General features: G+C 45.5%; 1 protein-coding gene across 1 annotated transcript; it reads right to left on the reverse strand.

The window, feature by feature from the left end:
- Positions 1 to 25: 25 nt before the first annotated feature.
- SLC1A4 (solute carrier family 1 member 4) lies at positions 26 to 25,726 on the reverse strand. The gene is made up of 8 exons (XM_006201511.4): positions 24,788 to 25,726; positions 14,539 to 14,581; positions 12,668 to 12,730; positions 11,026 to 11,192; positions 6,495 to 6,728; positions 5,094 to 5,288; positions 4,702 to 4,836; positions 26 to 2,912 (listed from the first exon to the last, which is right to left on the reverse strand). The coding sequence occupies exons 1-8, from the start codon at positions 25,312 to 25,314 to the stop codon at positions 2,684 to 2,686; spliced, it is 1,593 nt and encodes a 530-aa protein (XP_006201573.1). The 5' UTR covers positions 25,315 to 25,726; the 3' UTR covers positions 26 to 2,683.
- Between the last annotated feature and the right edge of the window lie 3 nt (positions 25,727 to 25,729).

Below are 25,729 nucleotides of genomic sequence, written 5' to 3' on the forward strand. Positions count from 1 at the left end.
AGAAAGGAATAAAGGAACATGCAGATCCTACTAGAAAGGCTGTATTCTTTTTTGAGGCCTGCTACGTTTTAAGGCAAGTGTCACACATACAAAACAGTCAGAGATGAACAGTATTTACGACACGTTAGACGAGAAGAGCGGGGAGACATCTTCAGACAATGAGACAGCGTGGTTTTCCCCAGCCGGGTGCTCCTAGTCTGATCCCTTTTGTGGATCAAAAAACAGAGAGAAACCCAGGAGAAGGGGGAGGGGTCATCATCGGGATTTTACAAGGAAGCACCCTTCTCCAGGCCACTGCACTCCCCTCACTGCCTTTCCAGGTCCAGGATAGAGGATGTGCAGTTCCTGGGTCTGATCTAGTTTCCACGTCTTGTGAAATTCACCTTTAGGAACAGGAAAATCAGCCAGAGAGCCTGCAATTGGTTCACCTCTGTCCCAATTCAAACTTACTTAGATTGAAGCCACAACATACGCACGCACACACATAAATGCTACACACATGTACACCCATCCGCACACACACAGATGCTACACACATGTATGTGTGCAATACACATGTGGAAGAAGGGAAGAGATCTACCGAAGCCTGAAATGTTCATCTGCAGTTTGGAATCCAACAGTGCAATTGTTTCCCCTCGGAAAACAGAAGGTGTCAGCAACAAGCCGGAGGGTCAAGGTTTCCAGGTACCTCTCAGCTCAGTTCCTGGTCACTCCTGCTTCACAGGAGACAGGAGTGGGTGGCTTAGCTGCTTTAAAGAGGGCTGGAGGGAGCGGGGCCTGCCCATGGGCCGAGTCTGCTCTGGACTCCTTGGCTTTTCTCCATCCCTTTCACTCTGGCACACGCCCCACCCCAATTTTAAAATGGGAGAATTTCACTATTTCTGTCCCTCCCACCCGTTCTACTTGTGATGGGACCTGCATCACAATAATGTGCTCTGCTTCCGCTGGGTGACAGCAGCAGGAGAAACAAGGGAATGAGCGAGGCTGAAAGTTTGGGAGCTTTAATGGCTGGTGTGGGATGGCAGAACCAGTGCCTGGCTCTGGGAGTCACAGGGAGGTCAGGTACCCGAAGTGTGGTGGGAGGCGGGGTAGTGAATTCATGAAAAACTGAAGGACCTTAGGAAGAGGCTGCATCTGATGCTAATGAGAAAATACCAAGAGAACAATTGACCTGATAAAAGTTGCTCCTGCACAACCTAAAAGTTGCTCACAGCACGCAAGCCTGCTCATAAAAGCTGTCCTCCCCAGGAGGAGGCGGCTCCTGGAGAGCGTAGGTATCACCTAGGCAACAGTAAGGAGAACTGGGGGCGTTAGCGCTTGATACCCCATAAGCGAAATGCCAAACGGTCGTTTTCATGGATTCACTCAGTTCGCCTCACCAAACCCCTCTGAGGTAGGTAAGAGGCAGGTGACATCAGCCCCATTTTACTAATGGGGTAAAGTGAGGTCCCAGGACTTGCTGCAGGTCACCCCACGGACACACGCCATCAGCCACAATGAGACAGCAGTCTTGTGCCTTGTAGGTCCCCCACCGCCACCACTGGCAACACTGGTCTTCTCTATAAAGCCCCCTCTCCTAGGTTCAGACCAAGTCAGCAGGTATCGTACGGACTGTTAGGCTTATAATTTTAAACTCTGATGTACTAGAGGTAAAGGAAGCCAAGACCCTAGAAATCAGCCAAAGCCAGGGGATTGGGGGACCTGGGAATGTGGGTACCCCACCCCCTAATTTGTGGTTTTAACAAATTTTTTGTTTTGTTTTTGCTGCAATGCAGCCTTTCAGGGAGGGTCTAGTTGGATTAAATATCTTGCTAAACCAACAAGGGTCCTGAATGTGATGACCGTATCACCTCCCCGGAGGAGGCCCCTCTCTGGCCTGTTGCCAAATCAGAGCAGGCAGGGATAAAGCCACATCGTTGTCAGAGGCCCAGGTCGTGAAAGCAGAAAACTTCCCCAGGACTGGGGCGAGAATGGGGGCATCAGCATGTGTGCGTGTGTGTCCTGTTGGGTGCCTCCCTCCCCCTGCAGGTGGTACTCCCCTCCTTTCTTTGACCTCAGAATTTAGTTGTTTACTTAATGCCACTGACCAGAAACCCCAGCTGTGCTAACACCATGGAGTATTTCTAACTTGATGACGTGCAGCGCCTCCAGCCCAGTGACCCAGAAGCCAGCCACACCTAGTTGTAGCATGGACTCTAAACACCTTGAGTCCCAGCTCAGTGAATTTCAGCCAAGGCTAAGAATTTGGGAATTTTTCCAATTACTACAGCTCATGAGGCAAAGCGACAGACGACTGCCACCCGCCAGGTCTGCCCGGAAAACACCTGATGCTGAGCTTTCTTGGGTGCAGTGAATAACATGTGCATTTTCCAAGCTTTAACCCCCACGTACCTGTGAGCCTGTTATTCCCCCAGCCTGACAGCTTGAGGGTGTGTTTCTGAACAGAGCCCGGGTGCACACAGTTGCACCTGGACACGGTCAAACCAAATGTCAGAGTGTCCTGGTCCTTGGGAACCAGTTCCTGTAGGAAGCCCAATGTCTGTACCGAGAAGTAATCCTCAAACTGGTGACTGGGCCAAAGCATTGCTCGGGAGGCTAAACGTCGGCGAGGGCAGTGACTGGGGCCCAGCGGCGGGACTGAGGGGGCGGGCACGCCTGGTGGTGAGCTGGGAGCCCAGCCCCATCACAGAACCGACTCCTTGGACTCGGGGGTGCTGGCCGCAGGGCCCGCGGGGTTCTGGTGTGTCACCAAGGGCGACGTCTCCTCCTCCGACTTGCAGTTGGGGACGGCCTCCACTTTCACCTCGCTCAGCTCCTGCTCCCCTCCCTTCATCGCCTTCTGATTCAGGTGGTGGAGAATGCCCGCACCCAGGGCATCACCCTCCACGTTCACCACCGTGGTGGTGCGGTCCCTGAGGAAGAGAGAACAGGAAGGCATTACAGACGATGCCGCTAGAAGCCACCAGGGGGCGCGGGTGTCACCACGGGCTGAGCCACCGAGAGGCTGTGACCTGAGGGAGAGCGGGTTACAAGGGCATGAGGTCTCACTTGATGCCAAACCGCTTTTCTTCAGGTATTTTTGTCCTGATGAAAGTAACAGTCCCTCACTGTAGAAAACCTGGGAAAAAGAGAAGTACAAAGAAGAAAACCAGAGGCACCACCCCCCATACTCCACAACCCTGAATCAGTATTGACATTTGAATTTTCTTCCAGAAATCTTCCTATGCATGCTTTCACGTGTAAGAGACCCCATCGAATAAAAGCTACAGGGAACTGGGATGACAGCATAGCTTCAGTTCTGTGTCCCGCTCCCCTCCCACTCATGGTTCTGCTGCAGGGAACCTCCCTTCTTTACTCATTTTGACCCTGCGTCTCTACTGAACTGTAACCTTCATATGCTCTCTAAGGCTGTTGGCAAACACCATCTCACAGAAAACAGCACTGTCCTTTCCAGAAGCTTGTCTTCCCATAGATTAGTCCAATGAACATCCCCCATCCCTGGGGCTCAGAAGAAGGAAGTACGGTGCCCATTCAGGAGTGAGGGGAAAATGTGAACTCGCCTGAGGCACTGGGGAAGCTGAGGGCTGTGGATCAGAGGTCACGGGTGGTGGAGGGTTCATGTGACTGCAGGTCTCTCCAGGGCAGCCCAGTGGCGTCCTACCTCCCTAGTCCTGGCTAAGCACCTTCCTTATGTAGAGGCGGTGGCTGGGTGAGGAAGGAGGTAGGGCTGCCGACCCTCTGCTCTGGTCCTGTCCAACCCATCACTGCAGGGCCTGAGTTCCCTCAGAACTGCTGTCTGGACAATGCAGGTTTCCACTGCACATTTCGCCCCCGAGGAGCCCTAGGGATTCTGAGAAGCCCCTTCAAGTTTCCAGGGCTTAAAAAAAAAGGTTGGAAACCACCATTCCTAACCACCATGGGCAGAGCCCCGAGCCCAGTGCCAGGCTCCCGCATTTAGGGTATCCCATGCCCCTCCCTCTCTGGCGAGCCTGGCCAGAAGTGTCCTTCTTCCCCAATGTTTGCAGAAGGCGCTTCCATGTGCCTCCATGCTGTGTATGTGCTAGCTCATTTAATCTCCACCACTACTCTGGTGTGGGGTCTGCATTATTCACACACGACAGCTGGGCGGACCAAAGCACGGACAGTTCATATCACACAACTAGTAAACGGTAAAGCTGGGATTTGAACCCAGATACCTGGGCACCAGGGCTCGTTTCTTATTCACTTGCTTTGTCACTCTGCATCAGTTATTTCAGCTGACCTTCCCTATAAAACAAATATTATTTGTGTCTGAGAAGAGTATCAGATGACTCAAGGCAGCAACACTCAGAAACTGTTCTGCATCTTCACAGCAGCCCTGGTGACGGCCGTCTGGATTGCATCTCCTTCCTCATTCCCCACCGTGGCACCCAAGTCAGGGCTCTCGCATTAGCTGGGTTCACCTCTCCTCTCGCAGAAATCACCCCTAGGATGTTCCAGGCCAAGGACAATCACTCCTGAGGGCTCACTGCTCCAATGGCTATGACTCCTATGCAGCCAACAATCTCCATAGACCCTCGGACCCCCAGCTTTCCCGGATGTTTTAAGCAAGTTCTTGGTAATGACATGTTTTAAGTTTCTCTGCATGCCCTGAGCCAGTGCCACGCTCCTAGGGAACTCAATACAGACTTTTATTCGGTGCCCTTAGGACCTGCTACTTACACAATCCAGTCCACAGCCAGGATCAGAGAGAGGTCCTGAGTGGGCAGCCCAATGGCCTCCAGGATGATGGCGATGGTGAGGACCCCTCCAGCTGGCACGCCCGCTGCTCCGACACTGGACGCTGTAGCCGTGACTCTAGGGGATGGGACAGCAAGGACAGCTGTTAGCCCAGAACATGGAGGGGGACACAGAGTCAGGCAGAGCATGGCAGCCACAGCTTAAAAACTGAAAACCACACAACCCTAGATTCTGTCAGCTGCGCCCTTGAGCGAGGACCCATTCTCTTCTAGGAATGAGTTCACGCTGTCCTCATTTCACAAATGAGATGCCTGAGTCACGGTGAGGGATCACAAGAAGGCCCTCAAGTTCTGAACCAGGCCTAAAGAACTTACAGAATGGTGAAAATCTGTCCTGCTTTCAGCTCGATGTTGTTGAGCTGGGCGATGAACACCGCGGCCACGCACTGGAAGATGGCTGCGCCGTCCATGTTCACAGTGGCCCCGATGGGAAGAATGAACCTGCTGATCCTCTTGTCTACACCATTATTTTCTTCAATGCACTTCATCATGGAGGGAAGGGTTGCTGAGCTGGACACGCAAGAACAACCAACCATGAGAACAGTCCCTCCCGGCCAGGCCAATGTATCACTCAGCTCTGACCCAGGAACAGAGCAATTAGCCCCATCCGAGTTTCCGGCACTCTCCCCTTGAAATAAGAGAGAAATCAGAATTTTCTGAGTTTCTGTCACACGTGGGGGTTTGACAGCTCCCAAAGGATTCAAAATGGGACTCTCTAGATTTACAAACTGTTATAGTTTTACCTGGACACACCAGTTTCAGATTTCTCAAGAACCATGCCTTGCCTCGTGGTGCAAAATGTTCTCAAGAGAACAAAGAACTATTTACTCTATAGGTGCATCTCCTCTCTTGAATGTTTTTTCCCCTAAAAAAGTAAAAATGATTTTTTTTAAGAAGCAGAAATGGCTCTGAGAGTTTGGGAAGAGTAACTGTGTTCCTGGATCACTGGTAGGACTAGGCATGCCCTCTCCAGCGGGCTCTGCACAGGGCGGCTGGCACCACTGAGAAGGAGGCTGGTTTCCAACGAAGCTGGAGAAACTCACCTCCCTTATTCTTTTCCCACCACCACCCTGTCATACACACAGCCATTTGGGATGGAAGGAAACATGCAAAAACTCGGGAGGCAAAAACTACATATGTGAATGCAACGATGTGCTACCATCCTTTGCAAGTTGACTTTAATGTATTTGGAAAGCCCAGTTTTGAGGGGGAAGGATTTCCAATAACGACAAGGTGCATCCTTCGTGCTAAATGAGATAATCCCACAAACCTGTGGACTCCTAGAGAGCTGAGCACATACCCCTCACCATCATGCCTTGGTCTTATTTCCTAATTCACCTGTCCAGAGGGAGAATTGGGCAGGTGACATTCTAGAAGCTTGCCTGCAATGCTGTTTTGAGTTAAGTGGCTGCCTTCTTTTACACAAGGGGCTTACTAATTAGGGTGAGGACCCGCAGTTGGGCTAAATAATGCTCCGACTGACCTCTAAAGAGCAAGAAGCAGAAGAGAACGAGGCAATACCTCATTCTGGCAATTCCAGAAATCTAATTCCATAAGAGCTGTGGGGCTGGTAGTACAAAAAAATCAGGTAAGTCCAGTTTAAAGTTTTCAAGGAATTAAAATATCTTGAGATGCTGGCTGTACATCCACCTGAGGCTCACCAGGCCCCATATCAACACAGGTCAGAGCAGCCAAGGGCACCCAAAACCCACTCACCTGGAACAGGTGGCAAATGCTGTTGCAAATGGTGTGACGAGGCCCAGGAGGAACCTGAATGGGTTTTTTCGTGTGAAAACAAAATAAATAAGTGGCAGGACAATTCCTCCGTGAATGAAATGGCCCAATATAGATGTGAAGATATATTTCCCCAGACTGGTCACCAGCACGATGATGTCCTTCATTTCCACAATCTTGCTTCCAACCAGGAACATGATGCCCACAGGTACGTACCTAGGGCATGAGCACAGGGCACCTGTCAGTAAGGGTGGTGGTGCTGGGACTGCAGGCCCTTCCTGATACAGAATGCAGGGACTCTCAACCAGGCGGTCTTCATCTCTCCCTAGGGTGATCCTGAGGCTTAGAAAAGGAGGGGCGTATACCGTACCCATTTTACAGGCCGTGAAACTGAGTAAAATGAACGTGATTGTTCATTGTGGGTGATGGAGTCAGGACCAGGACTCAGACTTCTTTCCTGTTGGATACATCCTTAACAGCTGATACTACCAACCACATGGGCTCCCAAGTGGAAAGGCAAAGAACTCTTCATGATCCAAGCCTCTGGGGCTGTAAGCTTGACTTTCAGCTTTGCTCAGGCTTGTTCCGAGAACTCAGGAACACAAAAGGCTAACACCTATTTTGCAGAATTGCTGTGATACCGAATTGAGCCAAAGCTGAGACTTTTGTGAAGTTTTAAATTCTTTGTGTTTTGGAAAAACATGATTCCGTGGGAAAAAGTCATTAACAATGACCCTCTGGGAACACTCTTGGAGCGTGAAGATTTTTTTAATGTCAGGATGGGAAGAAGGAAGGGAAGAAATGGACTACAGGAACTACAAAGAACAAGAGTCTGTTGTTTTGAATTCAATAGAAATTGAGGAAGAATTTTATAACTGTTGACTTTGTCAATGTTAATTATATAGATAATAATGTCACATAGTTCAAAATTCAAAGGGTACAATAGTGTGAATTGTGTAAAGTCTCCCTCCCATCTTTGTCCCCCAAGCACCCAGTTTCCTTCCAAGGAGGCAGCCAATGTTCCTGGTTTCTTGAGTTTTCTTCCCAGAGATACTCTATGCAATATTATTTTTTAAAAGTCCCATAGTAATACAGGAATACCTTCTCCTTTCAAAAAATTAAAACATTACAGATTAGGCCAAAATCTTTCAGCACCATCCTCAAGCCAGACCCCTCCTCTGATAACCACTCCCACTTCTTATGCATTTAGATACACAGGTATGTGTTTAAATCTGCACATTTATTTTTAACCCCCCATTACATCTTGGAGATCTCTGTCAATGGACATTTGGGTTGATTCCACTTTTACCTCATTCTTTTTAATATCATCCTCAGAACTGTACTACAGATTATGTTGCCATTGCCATGCTGATGGGCATTTAAATTATTCCCAGGTTTTCATCATTGCAAAGTACACTGCAAACGGGCCTCTTTGTGCCCTCATGCTTGTGTTCTCCAGGTAGAGACACCACCTAGACCCACCGGCACCTCGACCCACCTAGACCACAGTGGGACCACAGAGTCATAGGGTGTGCATGTTTTAAATTTTTGTAGATCCTGACAAACTGTTCTCCAAAGTGGCTATTCCAATTCAGCTTTGGCTCAGTTTGGTTCCCTCCAGCTGTTGAGGAGAATAATCCTTTCCCTGTACCACTGGTTCTCATCCAAGGATGACTTTGCCCCCAGGGGACATTAAGCCATATCTGGAGATATTTTTGTTTGTTACAACTTTGATGGGAGGGATGGTGTTACTGGCATCTAGGGGCTGGAGGCCAAGGATACTGCAAAACATCCTGCAGTGCAACAAGACAGCCCCCCACAACAGAGATGGTCCAGCCTCAAAGGTCAATAGTGCTGCTAATACAAGGATATACTGTACAGCACAGGGAATGTAGCCAGTATTTCATAATAACCATTAATGGGGTAAAATCTATAAAATTTTTGCATCACTATGCTGGACACTTGAAATTAACATAATACCGTAAATCAACTATATCCCAACTTTAAAAATGCAGCAGATTTTTACTATAAAAAGTTGGAAAATGCAAAAAAAAAAAAAGCAGGAAAATGAAAATTAAAATTCCTGAAATTCTGAAGGAAAAAACAATAGCGCTGCTATTGAGAAACCCTTTCCCCACCCTTATCAATGCCTGATAAAACCAAACTTTTCATTTCCCTGGTTTCTAATAAGTTGGGCATCCCTTAAAATGTTTACTGGTCATTTACGTTTCCTCTTCTATGAATATCTGCTCACAACTTGTCCTTTTGTTAATAGTTTATTCAGTCTTTTTTTCCTTTTCAGTAGTCAGAACTCTTTATATTAGTGTTTCTCAAACTATCTTCAGTGAAAGGCTTGTTCCTTTTTTCTTTTTTCTTTTTTTAATGTAAGTACTGGGGATTGAACCCAGGACATTGTGCATGCTAAGCACACGCCCTACCATGGAGCTATATGCTCCCCGCAAGACTGGTTTATTTCTATCCAGTTGATCATGGACCAGTACTCTTCTAAAACACACAAGAAAATAAAACACTAAAAAAAGATCATGTGCTTGGATGTTGAAGTAATATGAAATTGCTGTAGAAGTTTCTAAACACTTATTCTCAATTTCCCTATAAATTTCACTGCAGACAGATAAATATTTTGTGAACAGGTACTAGTCCTTTCTATACTAATGCTTTGAGAGAGAGAGAGAGAGCGTGTGTGTGTGTTTGTGTACACATACAGACTATGTGTTAAGTATATATCAATTTTTTTCAATAAGTGTCTTGTCTTTTAACTTTGTCCAAGGTATCTTTTGCATGCGAACATTTTGTATTTTGTTGTCAAGTTTAGCAGCTTTTTATGGGTTTTACTTCCTGCATTTTGTGTAGGAAGACTTCCTCTACCCCGGTACTTTCTTCTAATTACTTTTAAAGGACTCCCTTTCCTCTTTCTTCCTTCCTGCCTGGATAGGTTAATGCCTGGCTTGGCACCATGAGTGTTACTGGAACACAGCCACGCTCATTCATTTATAAACTGTGGTTGTTGCCTTTGTCCTACGAGGGCAGCATTGGCCGTCACAGCAGACATCACATGGCCTGCAAGGTTTGCTGACCCTGTATTCAGTCCATTGAGAAGTTATTTCTGTGAACAGTGCAGGCTAGGCAGGTGCTTCGATATTCGAGTAGAGAACTAGCGAAGGAAAGAAAGTAGGAAGAGCCACTACCAAAGATCCCTCCCACACCTGATGGAGATCCTTAACCTGTTAAGGCATCTGAAACCCCAATTCCATGCGGGATGCTCTTACTGGGCAATAGATCTCCCACTGCAGTTAGCCAGTCAGCTGAGTCTGCCCTACCAAATATCTGCTTCTATAACTAATGCATCTCACTGAAGGAATTTGGTTTCCAGATTGAAAACCAAACAAATCTGTTAACACAGAAACATTACTTTCTTGCTCAGAGTTTCCCTTAATCCAACCTTTGGGAGGATTTTAGACTTAAAAAAAAAAAAAGCCAGGAAAAGAACTTGCCGTGATGAAAACACTTTTTCCTTTTTGGAAATATTTTTCTCCCCAGCACAACAGCAGTCATATGAAGTGTCATGTTTACAATCTAGAGTCAGACTCTGGAATTTTGGGTTGAGCAAGAAAATCTGATTGAGTAAGACAAACACCACCAGTGGGGGCTCCAGACTTGGCTTCCCACCCAATTCCAAACTTTCCTACCAAATTCCAGGCTACTCTTCTAAAATCAGTCCTGCTGTCTCTCCACCTCTACCTCCCCCACCAATGCCATCTAAGAGAAAGAAGTTCTGGGATATTTAAGAGTTGACAATAAGGAAAATGCTTTGTGTATGTAGTTTCTCAACAACAAATGGACAGAAGCTAAAATCCTGGCTTGGATAAAACAGCAGGATAAACTTTATGAGGCCTTGACACTGGGCTCGGTATGATTTCTGAGAAGTTACCTTGAGAGATCCTGTCAAATTTTTGTTAGCCAGAAATCAATCTAATGGTTTTTATTAAACAATTACCTTTCATTGATATTACATAAAGAGACATTTATGTGATGGAAAGACCATTCCAAGTTTATATATGTGGTAGAAATGGATTTGTCCTTCCTGGTGTAAAACCCTCTAGTAAGGGGCCCTTCTGAAGCCTGAAGTCTTTTGTTTTAAGATAAATGAGCCTTATTTTATGCAGCAGGTAGCAAACTTATGGAATTCATTGCCCCCTAGATGACATGTGCATCCCATGTGATACAGAAAGATGGTGAGATTCATAAATAAATCACCAATGATAGAACCCTACAGGTCACTGTGGGTGTCAAGGAGAGGACTGGTAACTGTGGCACACACCTGTTTCTCTGAGGTCCTTCACCCCAGGTACCAAGACTGGCCTATGGTGCACCAACCACATACAGAGCACTGGGCCAGGAGGCCCCACATGAGTGACCTAGAACAGCTGAGCTGGGTTCTTTTTAGGATGGCAGGAGAAATGAGAGAGTAGGTAGCTGGCAGGGTGACACTCACCACATAATCCATGACACCAGCACCATTGTCGCCTCATTAAAGGCATTGAAAAAACGAATGAGCTCTTCTCCTTCGGAGCCGAGTTTCTTCAGGGCCACTCCTAACACCAGGGCAAAAAGGACCAATCCCAAAATGTTCATCCCTTCAATCTCAGTGCCAATGGGAATCTGTAGGATCAGAGGGGACAGAGGATCTCAGTATACAACAGATGAGTGAGAATTAAAGATGCATTTGCTTGTAATAACCTATAATGGAAAAGAATCTGAAGTTGTACACCTGAAACTAAATTAACACAACATTGTAAATCAACAATAGTTTAATGAGGAAAAAAAACCAGAAAGATGCATTTGCTTGGTGTCTCCACCAGGTTGAAGCACTGTGCCTGGAATGAAAAAAAGGCTCAAATTTTGTTTAACCCTCAGCGATCTCACAAATCAAGAAGGAAACTAAAAGGGAGATGGAGTCTGAGGACACAGAAAACCAACAAACAAAAATTTCACCTAGTTGTTAACTCTGAAAGCTGTTCAGAATGGGCAGAAGGTAGTGAGCTCCCTGTCACTTGGTATATTCAACTAGAGGTTAGACAATCACTGCAAAGGGTTGTTTAAAAGAAGAGCTAATTGGTGAAAAGTTCCTTCAGATTGCGAATCAATGATTGTAACTTTGCCTCCTAAATGTCAACAAATTCTTTGTCGCTGGGCTCCTACCATGGTCTCCTCGCTGACAAATTTCAAAAGATGTTCAGAATCAACATGGGTATTTTCAGGATATCCTTTCCTAAACCACTGACTTAAAATAGATAGAAATAATATATTTTAAATTTTTTCCAGCAGTGCTGAACCTCATGACTGCAAGCATATATTAGACAAACATTTTATTCCATCACAACACATTATGAAGTTCTGAACAGGAAAGATGTCAGCACAGTAAAAACCAAAAGAGCATTTTTATCATTGTTCTAGTCTGAGTCCTAGTCCCAACTCTGATATTAGATAATTTCTTTGAGCTCAGGTGCTTCAACTGCAAGATGAAGTGAAATGGACTAAGTTAGTAGCTTTCAACTCTTTTTTTTAAAGTAGAACTTTTCCTTTACCCAGAGCCACTCAGCCCTGGGGAGGTGTATTAGGGGGTAGGGGAAGGGCAAAGTACCTCCTCCCCTCCATGGCAGCTCTGAGGCTAGACTGAATAATCCTTGAGGTCTCTTGTCCCTTCCAGCTCTAGCAATGAAGGCTGGGACTCAGTCCGCTGTCTGATAAACAACACGTACTCAAAAAATAAATGGAACTTAATGACAGCTATAGTGAGTTAAGCCCCTGAGACAAGTTCAATGTGCAGGGGCAGGTTAAATCACCTATTAATTCTATTTCAGAATAGCAGAAGGGATGTTGTAATTTTTTTTTTTAAGAAAGGGAGCATTAGTTCCAAGTCAATGAAACTGATCAGCTAAAGATTCCAGTGCTACACACGCCGGTCTTTGGCCATGTTGGTAAAAAAAAAGGAGCAAATCTAGCCTGTGTGATTCGGACGGCCCAGTCAGACCCCAGAGTTTTCAGCCCTGCATGCATTGTGTATGCCCCTTCAATCAAGAAACATTACTTGCTTTGTAAGTATTTGCCACAAGTGATCTCACGAAGAGCTTTACCTTTTCAAGGGTTATGTTTCCAGCGCTCGTGTTGTGGGTCACCTCTCTATAGTCAGTTGCATACTGTGAACAAGAGAAAGAAAAACCCCTGTCAGTGCACAGCCTAAGGCCCCCTGGAGGAACCAAGAGGACTGCTGGGCCTCTTGCTGCTCCGTCGTCCTTCACCCCGAGTGCCCTGGGCATTCGCCACTTGGTTGGCCCAACAAGTGCCTCTGAGGATGCACAAGTAACTTAAGATCAAGGCAGTGTGCACTCCAGGAGGCCTCTGGTTATTTAGGACCCAGGGAAACAGGGATGATTTCCTATGTCCCTTGGACACTGGTCTGGAGGAGAAGGTCCACACAATTTCAAGCTGATAGTCTGGTATCTCACACAGCTGAGAGTCCGTATTACTTGGAGAAACTGGATATTCATTCCACAACGCCAAAGCTCACTTTTCGGATGTGTCATTTTATTTTCATTCATTTATTTATTAAGCTCCACCTTGTTCCAGAACGTATTTGAGTGGGACTGCTTTTCAGCATCTATTTCTAATCTGTTTTGAGCCCCCACTCTCCAAAGCAAAGGATGGGAGGCAGGACAGTGTGTTCTGGCTGAGTCTTCTGGGAAACCCTCTTATGGGAGGTGAAATGTCCACCCGACTTTGGTCCTGAGGTTGGCTTTACACACTTCTGCCCGATGTGCACAGGTGTCTCCCTGGGGCGGTATGCACTATCATCGGGTGGACTCTGTTATAAAACATCTTCCTGACCCTTCTAAGGACACCTGGCTTCTGGACTGCCAAGAGGAGCCCATTAGCGGGTTCAGACCTGGAGGCCTGCTTTGAACCCGCCTTTAGGGAGCTCTGGTCTCTCTCAGCTTTAACTTACCAAGCTTTCAGACAGGCAGAGGTGTTCAGTTGTCCCGTGATCAAGGGTGGCAGGGGAAACAAAACCCACCCTACATCTGTGGGAGGCACTGAAAGCCCCATAAACCTTTTATTTTTCTCCTATTTCACATTATATATACAAGCCAGAGTCGCGTTTATATGCAGATTTTTTTAAGAGAGAGAGGCTATTAGTAGAAACAGTAAAGTCTTTGCTTAAAAAGGGCAATCATATTAATCCATCTAATCTAGACCTTTATAGTCCTTCTCTGTGTAAAGCATGGCCACAAGGGCGTTACTTACAGCATTGCTGAAGTCAGGGAAAAACTAGAAACAACCTGAATGCCCATCAGCAAGGAACTCATTGAGGAAAATTATGGTGCGCTCACACAGTGCAATACAACCAGTAATTTCTGCAGGAGGTTTACCGACGTAAGAAAATGTTCACAGTAAGAGCAGGTTACCAAACAATATGTGTAGTATGTGTACATTCTAACAATGTGTGTAGCATAATTATTTTAAAATCATATGTGTGTGTACACATGCATAGAAAAAAGATATCTGAAGGATGCATACCAAACTGGCAATGGCTAGCTCTAGGTGGTGATTATGGGTGATTTTTATTTTCTTCCACCTTTTTGTACTTTTTTTTTCCACAATGAGCATACATTATGTTTGTAATCAGAAAAAAAAGATTAAAATGTATTTTTTAATGCTAAAATATTTAAGAGCCCCTCAAATTGTGATCTTAAAGTATTTCTCAGGTGATGTGAAAAGATGCTGGACCTATTGGGATATTTTGGAAAAATCTTGGCGTTTTTGTTGTTTGGCTCATTTGTTCTCACTCTAGGAGGCCCATCTATAAAAATTTAAGCTAATGTTACTGAGTTTGTTAACAACACCATCCCTCCCCTGTTTTACTTTACCTAACTCCACAGCAGGAATCTATACGTCCCCTCTTCCCCCAATCAAAGTTTCACATTTTTAGCAAAGCATCAAGCCTTACCGTACGGAAAGCTGCAACCACAAGATTTGAAGGAAACAGGTTTCTGTTGGAAAAGAAAGCATTTCATCAGTATTCTTAAAATTCAGCAAAGTGTCTGTCCACTTTAAGATGCCCATTCCTGTGGAGCGGGTAGAGCTCAAGTGGTAGAGCACATACTTAGCATGCACAAGGTCCTGGGTTCAATCCCCAGTACCTCTATTAAAATAAATAAATAAACCTAATCACCTCCCCACTAAATGTCATCTTAAGATGCCCATTCCTGAGAATGGAACACCAGGCCACAATAGACTCTTTGGGTGCACTGATCTCTATCCTCATCTCCCTCGTGGTGCCCCTTGATACTTAGGCTTACCTGTGTCCGACCAAGCCAGAATAACTGCATCACTTTCCCTTCCCCTAGAGGCTATGCCCTGTTGCAGTGGTGCTTAGCCTGGGGAGTGGTGCTGCCCGCTAGTGAAATCCAAGGGACTATTTTGTCATTACAATAATTGTAGGGGGCATCCTGGACTTGGGGGAGTGTATTTAGGGGGAAGTGCCAGGTCCCAGCCATTTGTTCTGCTAAGTGTGGCAAAGTCCTGTATAATAAATGGTCTCAAGGCCCTCATGATTTCCAATGCCCTGTATGACACACTCACAGATGAAAATCTTATGTATAAATTACTTGAGCTTAAAACTAACTTCAAAACAAGGTATTTTTTGTTCCATTGGAATGTATACTGAATTTTCTAGGACTGAAATTCCTGTGTAAAATGCAGGATGATTTTTTGTTTTGTTCAGAATGATTCCAAGAACTGTTCACTTTTCTGGAAAATCATATCACCAATGGAGAACTGTAGGAACTGGGTCCTTAATTACACACCCCTGTATCGACCACCAGTCTGCATTTAAAGCTGTCTCATTAGAAGTGAATCTAAATTCAGAAGCAAGCACCTAGCCACTTTGCCTTAAGAGCATTTACATCCTGAAACACATTATTTTTATTAGAAATCACTCTCCTTTGGCATTTTTTCTTTTTCTCTTTTGAAAACATTTTTTACAGCATACTTTTATTTTTATTTCTATTTTTAAAAATATTTAATACCTCCTTCTACACACTTCTCCACTCCCTACCCCCTGCCTCTGGCAACCATCAATCTGGTGGGTTTTTTTATTACAGTTAAATCACACTGATGTTTGAAATTATGTGTCTAGGTAAATTCTATTTATGGATCTCATTTCAGGATGAAGGATATTATCAAATATTTGTTATAAAAGGAGGGCAATAGGACTGATCCAGTTAAACTAGATTTTGAAGCCAAAATCTATTCATGAAAACATGAATATTTTATGTTTATTGAGGGCCTCCTTGGGTCAGGTTCAGTACAGATGCTGGTCATGACATACAAGAAAATCCCACTGATGGTCCACTTATTCTGCCCACTTCCTATAAGAATAAGTCTAGAAGAGTAAAAGATCATCCTTTGCAATTTGTGCCAAACTTATTCACAAATTCTTACTTCTGCGGTTGAGTGTTCATAGCCCTAGAATATCTTGGCAACTATTTGTAGTGCATTTGGTTTCAGATGTAGGCAGTTTTGACTGCAGCCCAGCCTAGCAAGCAGCATCTAAGAGGCCTTCTGGTAGTCACACCTTTGTGTACCCTTGAGTGTGTGTGTTGGGAGTGGGCACGACTTCTAGCCAAAAGAATATAGCAAAGGTAATGGGATGTCACTTTTGAGATTTTGTTACATAACCTTGTGGCTTCCATCCTCCTAGAAGGCACTCTTTATTGCTTTGTGGGCTTGCATATTTGATGAAATAAGTTGCCATGTTGGGAAAACCCATATGGCAAGATACTGAGGGTGGCCTCTGGCCAATAGCCAACTAGGAATTGAGGCTCCCCATCTGAGCTTCAAGGAACTGAATTCTGCCAACAACCATGCAGCCTCAGAAGTGAAACCTTCCCCAGCCGAGCCTTCAGACAAGACCCCAGTTGTGGCCAACATCTTGATTGCAGCCTTGTGAGAGACTAAAGCGGAAGACCCAGCTAAGTCATGCCAGGATTCCTGACACCACAGATACTGTGGGATAATAAATATGTGTGTGTGATTTTAAGCTGCTAAATTGGTGGTTATTTTTTATACAAAAATAGATAATAAATACACCCACCAACAAGGTGCAAAAATGACTGCGTTAGAACACTCAGGGTGCTTCTATAGGACACATAGAGACTGCAACGCAGGATTTCCCAAACCTGCTTGTCTATAAAACCTGAATCGCTTTTAACATACTTAGAGAATACTTGTAAGTACACATGTGTATGTAAAGAAACAAAATGCGATCTTTGGTTGAATTACTGCTGCAAAATGGTGATCAGAAATTTGATGCCTATCACAAGCATATTTACTTTAAAATCAAAAAAAGGTAGAAAAAGACCAGGAATTTGTATTGGCTATTCTTCAGTGTAATAGATGAATAGCAACTTACATTTGCCTATTATTTCCATTACAAAGCACCTTTCTCAGTCTTGTAGGGTCGGTTTGGTATCCCATTTCCATTTGCTATACTAGTTAGAAGCCCAAACAGGCCCTGAGCCAAGGTTTCAATGTTCCAAATACACCAAAGTAGTTCCCAGGCTGAGCTGGCTACCGGCTTCTCTCCCTAACAGGACAGGGAAGTTAAGGAAAGGGCTGGGTTAGAAGTCCTCTATCTTCCCCATGGGGGGCAATTTCCCCTGCAAATACTTCGCATCCTTCAGAAATGAGTTATTTCCTCACTTGATGCAAACGCAGCCTCTCCCACAGCCTTGAAACACACTCTCTTCCAAAGAGCACAGACTGTTTGTTTAAACCCTTCTATCTGGCCTGCCTGGTGTCTTTAGCATAAGCAATAACCCAATACTGTCACCCAGAACAGACCCTGACCCTAAGCCAGAACTTCTAGACCAAATAGCCACTGACACACCAACCTGTTTTCAGACAGTCCACTGTATCTAGTCTACAAAGTCCAATGGGAACAGAGGGATACATTCAATACTAGAGGCAAAATGGCAACTCCTGCCAAAAAAATCAAGTTCCTGAGGAGAAAATGATGTTTTTTGGCAGTTTCTTATAAAGGTAAACATACACTTACCATATGACCTGGCAATTCTACTCCTAGATGTTTACCCAAGAGAAGTGGAAATATATGTCTGCAAGAAGGGTCTGTATGTATAACAGCATTATTCCTAATAGCTCAAAACTGAAATGTCCATCCACTGATGAATGGACAGATTTTGATAAATCCATGCAATGGAATCCTACCTGGCAACCAAAAGGAATCAACCACTAGTAGACACAACATGGGTAATCTCAACAACATTGTGCTGAGCAAAAGGAGCCGAAGAAAAGCACATGCTGAGTGATTCCATTGCTATGAAAAAGCAAAACTAATCCATAGTGAGAGAAAGCAAAACTTTCTATCCAAAACAGCCTCAGGCCAGGGGTGGAGAGTGGGAATTGCTGAGAAGGGCTATGGGAAATGGAAATGTTCAGTGTCTGGATTGTGGTGGTGGCTAAACGGTTTATCTATTTGTCAAAACTCACTGAACTGTACACCTAAAATGGGTGCATCTTTTGTATGTAAATCATATCTCAAAACTGCTTAAAAAGTTAGAACAATAGACACAGTGCTAACTGCAAAGACAATTTGATAACCAAAAAAACAAAATACATATATTCAATGGGATGATGGAATTCTTTTTAGATTATATGGCTCAGCTTTCAAATATTAATCCCATGGAAGGAATTGCCTAGGGGTGGTGAGGTGAACCCACAGAATCATACTCCTTTCCTGTAGTTTCCCTGGTTGCCAGAGGACAGGAGCAGGATCCCCCCTCCCTCCCATCAAGGGACAAGGCTGTGAGGCTGCAGGAGTAAAATGAAACATTCTTCTCCACCCTTCATGGATCATGCTTTTGGTCATTGCCATACCAGAGGTCATCTTATGTCATCTTCCAGGCGTTTTCTAGTTTTGCATTTTACACTTAGGTCTGTGGCCCATTGTGAGTCCACTTTTGTGAATGGTGCAAGGGCTGTCTAGATTCATTTTTTTCAATGTGGATGTCCAGCTGTTCCAGCACCATTTGTTGAAAACATTACTCTTGTGCCATTGTATCGCCTTTACTCTTTTGTCAAAGATCAGTTGACTATATTTATGTGGGTCTATTTCTGGGCTCTCTATTCTGTTCCGTTGATCTATTTGTCTATTCTCTTGCCCACACATTGTCTTGATTACTGTAGCTTTGTAGTAAGTTTTAAAGTCAGTTGTGTCAGTCCTCTGACTTTGTTCTTCTCTCTGCATTCTTCTCACTCTTCTTTCCTTTGGCTTTTCAACACAGATGCTGCTGTGGACTTGGGCTTTTTCTTGTTCCTGAGCTCTCCTGTATTCAGGGATCAGCTGCTGAGCAGTTTCGCCCCCTAAAGCTCTGTCTCCAGGCACTTCTCCCAGTTCCTCATATTGAAAGAGTAACTTCTTGGGCTTTCAAATGAAGGACATTTGAGCTGGAAGGAATCTTAGAGGTGATCAAATTCAACCCCTTCATTTTGCACCCAGAGACATCAAGTTGCTACCTCTCCCATTCATGTTCCACCTAGACCAGCAATGTCCAACAGAACGTTCCATATTTATGCTGTCCAATGTGGTAGTCATGTGGCTATTGAGCCCTCAAAATATGGCTAGTGCTACTGAGGGTCTGAATTTTTTTATTTTATTTACATCTAAACCATTAAATTTAAATAGCCACTTGTGGCTAGCGTCTATTCTATTGGACTGTACAGACCTGGAGTTGTGAGATTTAGAATCTGGAAATCAGCAGGATCAAATGGCCTTCTCATGCTTACCTCTGCACGGCACTCAATTTCCCTGGGCATTAGCAGGGTGCTTCTAACCACTGAGCTCTTCATCTTATTTAAATTCTCAACTACTTTCTCTTTCTGTTATTTGACCCTGAGAAATTTCCCTGAATTACATTAACACCAGATATACATTAGACCAAAGTTTCTCAAACATCAAGAGGCCATGAAATCAATTTACTGGCTGTAACCAGCATTTTATAAAAGATGTAACAAATTAGACAGAATACAAAATATCAGCATGTATCACACTTAAAATGTTGTTTTGTGGAACTTGTGTTTCAGGTTGCTTATGTGGGGGTCGGGATGTCTGTGTATAGACGCCAACATTTAAAATGAATTTCTCATACTGGGTCTAAGTAAAAAAACATTTGCAAAAATGCCGAGACCGTACTACTAAATCCAGAGACCCAGGTCAGACCAAACTGGGAGAGAATGAATGGACAAGCCTTCCCAGTGCTAAAGAAACCTTTGGACTTAAAACAAACAGAAAACCCGCTATAAACCAAGGTTGAACTGGCGAAAGCAGAACTTCTGTGAGTGGTACTGTACAGACTTGAACAGCTCACACCATGAAAAACTTCAAAATTGTTCCTTCTTTATACATCTGGTGCTGTTTGTCCTTCTGATCCTATTGTCAAGGATGATATGCATTACCCTGTCCCATATGAGAAGAATGTAAAACAATTTACTTTTGCTTAGGTCTGTTTTTTGTTCCAGAAGTATTTCCTTTTATTTAAGTTCAAAAACTCTTTACTGAATTTATGAAAATTTCAAAGACTCTTCAGAACAGGATATAACACTGTAGGTACACCTGATAAATATTTATTATTCTTAGTGCTTATTGTTACAGAGCCAGTTAACCGAGATGCGCTCCTTCAGATCTTGGTACCCCCTACAAGGCTGGGAGCAGAGGAAGGGCTGGGGTGATGGACTTACACTATGGAGACAGTGGGGGTGGGGGAGTAATGTACTATCTTTTTAAGGCCCACATCCAGTTTCAGATTCCAGCCGGAAAGGCTAAGGCTGGGCCCCTGGGGTGGGGGACATTTGAGGAAATAAGGCTAAGAGCAGCATGTACTCTGTATCAAATAGCCCTCAGCTGTCCCTGAGAGGCTGGGACACACTGGAGTATTAGCAAGAATATTAACTCACTTCATCCTCGTAACAAGTCTAGGTACTAGCTACACTATTACTAGCCTCATTTTACAGGAAACTATAAGTTAAGGAAACTAAGGTACAGAGACACTAAACGACTTGTTCATACAGCTAGTAAGTGGTAGAGCTGGATTCAAACCTGGTGTCCATTTTTAATCACTATCCATACTGCCTCGTAGGGTTTATGTTCTTTCCTAAACTATTCAGATATTCTCCTGGGCAGTAGAAGGCGCCGTGTCAAGCTAAAAAAAATTTTTTTTTAATTACAAGCTGCCATTTTTAGTGACTAGTCAGGCTGTGAAACCTCCATTAATTTGGATCCTTGTTAGATATGCTAAGAGCCTTCATCTTGCCTACAGAAGAAAGAGGGATAGATCAAATAATCTGCCATGTCAACATTTAAAACAAAAGATTCCCTGTTCATTCCCTTGACTATGATCTGGGGGCTAATGTTAGATCTCAGTCTCTGATAGGTTTATTCACACCTATTGAAGAAATGTGTTCTTTGCAGCCTGAGAGGCATCATATTCACCTAGTTCTCCAAATGGAAAGCAAGTCCCTCATGCCTCCCTTTGTGAAGGGGGAGGCTCCCTGCACTGTCCACTGTTAAGAAAATGAACACAAGGAAAGCAATAAAGCCTAAAAAACCAAGCAACAGGCAAAATCTCGGGTGTCTTTACCAGGGATGCGGTAGCCCCCTGCGACACTTCTGCGAGACAGTGGCCCAAGGCCACTCTCCTGGCTGCCAGTGCAGACACTGCCCTGGGTCCAGTAACTACCTGCCTCCTTGGCAGATAATCCTCCGGTTTTCCATTTGAAAACCACCAGTATTAGTACCCAGAGGAATGTCAGAAGTCAGCTGCCTTGATCCTTTCCATTTTCAGGTGAAGAAAACCCAAGGCCAATTTTGGAGACATGTAATGTGGGGGGAAAAAGCAACTGAGATGTCAGGGAGGACATGTGAGGATTTCTGCCCCATTTCAGAATGGAAGGCTCTTCTAAGTTTCACTTTGATTTTCTCCATTTTCCAAATTTCCCACAGTGTTGACTCCAGTAGCCCAGAACACTCCTTTTCCTCCAGGCTTCATGTGGTCCCAATATACCTAAAGGCTACATTAGCTTCAGGTCATCTTGAGCTCCCCAAACATTCCTTTTCTTCCCACTCACTCTCATTTATTTCAGACTATGAAAAGAGGGCCAATCCCATTAGCTCATGCAAACCAGAAAAACCCAATTGCTCTGTAATATGGCTCCATTTATAACAAGAGCAAGCATCTCCTAGGTCAGCCCTATTCTTAGAGCTTTACAGACATAACTCATTTATCTCTCAACACAATCCTGTGAGGTAGGCACTTTCATGATCCCTATTATAAAGATGAGGAAGCCAAGGCACAGAAAGTTGTGGACAGGTCCTAGGACCCATCATCAGTAAGCACTGTTAGGGACCAAAAAGCTGCACTGAGTTCCTGAAGACCTGCTTAAAAGTCACGTTGGGTCACATCCAGTTCTGAGACTCCTGTACTCTTCCAGGTTCCAAACCCAGAGCTCTGGAGTTGCTCGAGGGGATACTGTGATTTACTCATCTGCCAGTTTTTCCACCTTGAAAAAATAAAATAGAAATCATAGCAGAGAGAGCTGGTGGGAGTTTGGGGGCACTCTACCATCAGGAAAGGTCATGAACTTGAGCAAAACCTTGGTAGCCACTGCACTAGATCACCTGAGGCTTTTCCCACTCCCTCAAAGTCTTTAAGTTTTAGGCAGTTACCAGGTGCAGACCTTCGGGATAACTGAAGTGTTTGCTGGTAGAGTCTCATTTCCTGCTCTTGTCTACAGGCAGAGTGAACTATACCCTGACTCTGCCAAAGAATATGCTCAGAGTCACATAAAATCAGCATTGGAGAGGATTCTTTGGAGGAAGCAACTTCAGATTTTTACCCAGAGACTCCCCAGACCTGGGAAACATTTCCACGTGCCTCAGGACTCCGTTTCCCCTCACAAGCTGCCCAGTGACAAAGCCAAATCCAACCTGCCCACTTGCTTTCCTTCACTGAAGGGGCTCAACACCTCTGCTTACAAGTAGTAAGCGAATTCTCGACACAACCATTCTGGTTCCTGGTTCCTCTTTTGGCCAACATTGCATCATTTCTGAGTCGGGACTAGACCAGCAGCATGGCACCATCACTACGGCTTGTTGACTCTGAGGAGGGAAGAGTGGGAAAAGTAGAGCCTGAACGCGGGGGCACGAGACCCATAGTTCTTCTAATCCCTCTTTTGATAAACCACAATATGGCCTTGAACAAATCACTTGATCTCTGTCTCAGTTTCTTCCGTGGTAAAATAGGATCATACCATCTCCCCTATCTTTATCCATGAGCGGCTGGATTACATAAGGTTGGCTATTGGAAGCATTATGAAGTGCCACCTATTCCCAACAAGCCACAACAAAGGTTCTCTTGGTCTTTCCCTGTATCTGTGGCCTCAGTCACCAAAAGTTTGCACCTATACTGACCACTAAGCCATGATGCTGGGTCATTCGCTTCAGAAGCAGGAGCTGAAGGGTGTTGGATGTAAAACCGGAAAATCCTGATCAGGAAATAAAAAGTCCCTTCTGGGGCTGGTGGAAATAAAGTAACCCCTTACCTCACCCCCTGCCCCTGTTCTTTGGCCACTGCCTCTCTCTTGGAGATAAAAAAAAAAGCTACTAGCCTCCCTGTGGGGTACCATAAGCAGGTTAGAACTGGGCAGCCACATTCCCTCCCTGAGCCATTGATCCCTGCAAAAAACATCCCCCCAAAAAACAAAAGACTCCTTTACCCCTACAAAACTAGCCTCCTTGACTGATACACTGAAGGTAATAAGCCAAAGACACTCTTAACCTCAATATACTTTGTTTTCAGTACCCACCTAAAAGTTAGTATCAAAACCTTAAGGATCTCTAAAGACTCCAAATATCAAGCTGCCAGACACTAGGGCAAAGGCTGTATCTCATCAAAGTTTTGATGGGCCACCTCCACCTGTCTTTTTGATACGAAGTTTTGGTAAGAACTTTTTGGTCCCACTCATCAAGGAGGCTTTTTTCTTTTTTCAATGTAAATGCCTTGGACTTTTTTTGTTGTAGTAGTTTTAAATGAACACACTCTCTCTTAAGTGGCAGACAGTCATCATATTTTCCAGAAAAAATGGAAACATCAGGAAGTCAAGTCACTTGGCCCAGAGTTTGCTGTTTTTCACCACCTCAGCAATGAGGAGCTTTGCCTTGGTGACTCAAGACAAAACAGGTCCAAGACTGTGAATCCAGAATTATTGGGAGTCTGGAGGGGGAGCCAGCTCAGCTCCCCACTCAGCTGAACCTGGCCACATCAGTAAATGACTCTAGACTGCAGTTTTCCCATCTGTGAACTCTGGACTAATGGAGAAACCAAAAGGGGCTGGGGCTTTGGATAACCCACAAAAACTACACTACATTGCAAGGAATGAAGTGCAACTTCTAAGAGACACAAAAAGCAGGCCAAGTTAAATGAAGATATTTCTTTCTCCCTCCTCTCTAGAATTCACACCTTCCCACAAATAGAGCCCCTTGAAACTCACAATACCCTACAGTGGACATGACTATGGGGGTGGACAGTAACCTGTCCCAGGCCCCCAAGAGAGGCATATTTCTGGGCAATGACCCTCACACAACTAACCCCACTCTTGTTATCCTTGGGTCTATGGACAACTCTTCAAAAAATTGCCAGCTTCCTCCTTGAAACAGAGGCCACAGATTATAGGCAAGAATGACTTAACAGATAAATTTAGCCAATGCTCCAAGAAGCTTTTGGGCACCTTGGGGAGAAAAACTGGGTGAGAATATTGGGGCATGGTTGGAACGTTTTATCCAATGAGGGCAGCTAGAGAGTATAAGGAGTAAAGTACAGGTGAGATGGCTATCTCTTCCCTAACACTCCCATCTAACATCAGGACTGGTTCTTGCTAAAAGATGCAGCCCTGCTTGAGAATGTCCGGTGCGCCCCCGCTGCCTGCCGTTTGTAAAGGTGTGGTCAGCATGCAAAGACTCCGGACGTTAATTTGATATTTTAAAAACGTTAAAGGCCACCAGCAGCTAGTTAGGAATTAACTCTTATGAGTATAGGAGGGTGTGTGTGTATGAACTGGAGTGCGTTAGAAAGCTGGCGTCCCCCACTGTGCACTTGGCGAGGTAAGGGGGAAGGGGGCGTTACCTGGCCAGGTCTAGGAAAGAGTCCACTGTTTCTTTCGGGATCGGAGGAGGTCCCGACTCCTCCAGACCCAAGTCGCTGGACTGAAGGGTCTGCGCGCCAGATCCAGGCTTGATGATGAACGCCAAGGCGACAGCGAGAGCGGAGGCACCTAGCGTGGTGAGGCCAAAGTAGGCGATGGCTATGCCGCCTAGCCGCCCGAGAGAGCTGGCGTCGAGGGAGGCGGCGCCCGACACCAGGCTGCAGACCACCAGCGGCAGGATGATCATGCGCAGCATGCGGAGCAGCATCTCGCCCGGAAAGGCCAGGTAGGTGATCTGAGTGCGGTTCAGCCTGAGCCCCCGCAGGGCCGCTCCCAGGCCAGCACCCGCCACCACACCAGATACTGTGAGCAGCACCAGCGCGTGGCGCCGCAGGAAGCAGGCGCAGCGCCGCGCGCGTCCCGCAGTGGTCCCGGGTGAGCCAGGCCCTGCTGCAGGCCCCGCCTGGGCGCTGTCTAGGTAGCCGTTGGTCTCGCTGCTCTTCTCCATGGCACTGCCTGCGGCTCCGAGGCTGGAGGACGCTGGGGACTTGGGCTCGGGGAAAAGACACGGCTCTCAATGAACGGATCAGGCGGAACTGGCGAAGTCTGCTAGCTGTGCACAGCGGATTCTGGGAGCCGGCCCGCGGGGGTCTCCTGGCCTGGGCGCTGGAGGAGGTGCGGGGAGGGCCAGGAGAGACACAGGAGAGCAGGCTGTTGTCCCGGGCTGAGTGGATCGTGGATCGCACCGCGCCCAGCCTTTCAGAACCGCGACGGACAGAAGATGATGCAATGAGGGACACGCAAAAGCGAAGGAGCCACCCACTTCACACCCACCGCCCCGCCCCCCAAGGCTCCGACCAATCAGCGCTCCTCCTCGCCCTGCTCCCCGCCACCGGCGCGGAGGGAGGGGCTGCCGGGCCGGG

This window comes from Vicugna pacos, chromosome 15, assembly GCF_048564905.1.
Source record: "Vicugna pacos chromosome 15, VicPac4, whole genome shotgun sequence".
Lineage (NCBI taxonomy): Eukaryota > Metazoa > Chordata > Mammalia > Artiodactyla > Camelidae > Vicugna > Vicugna pacos.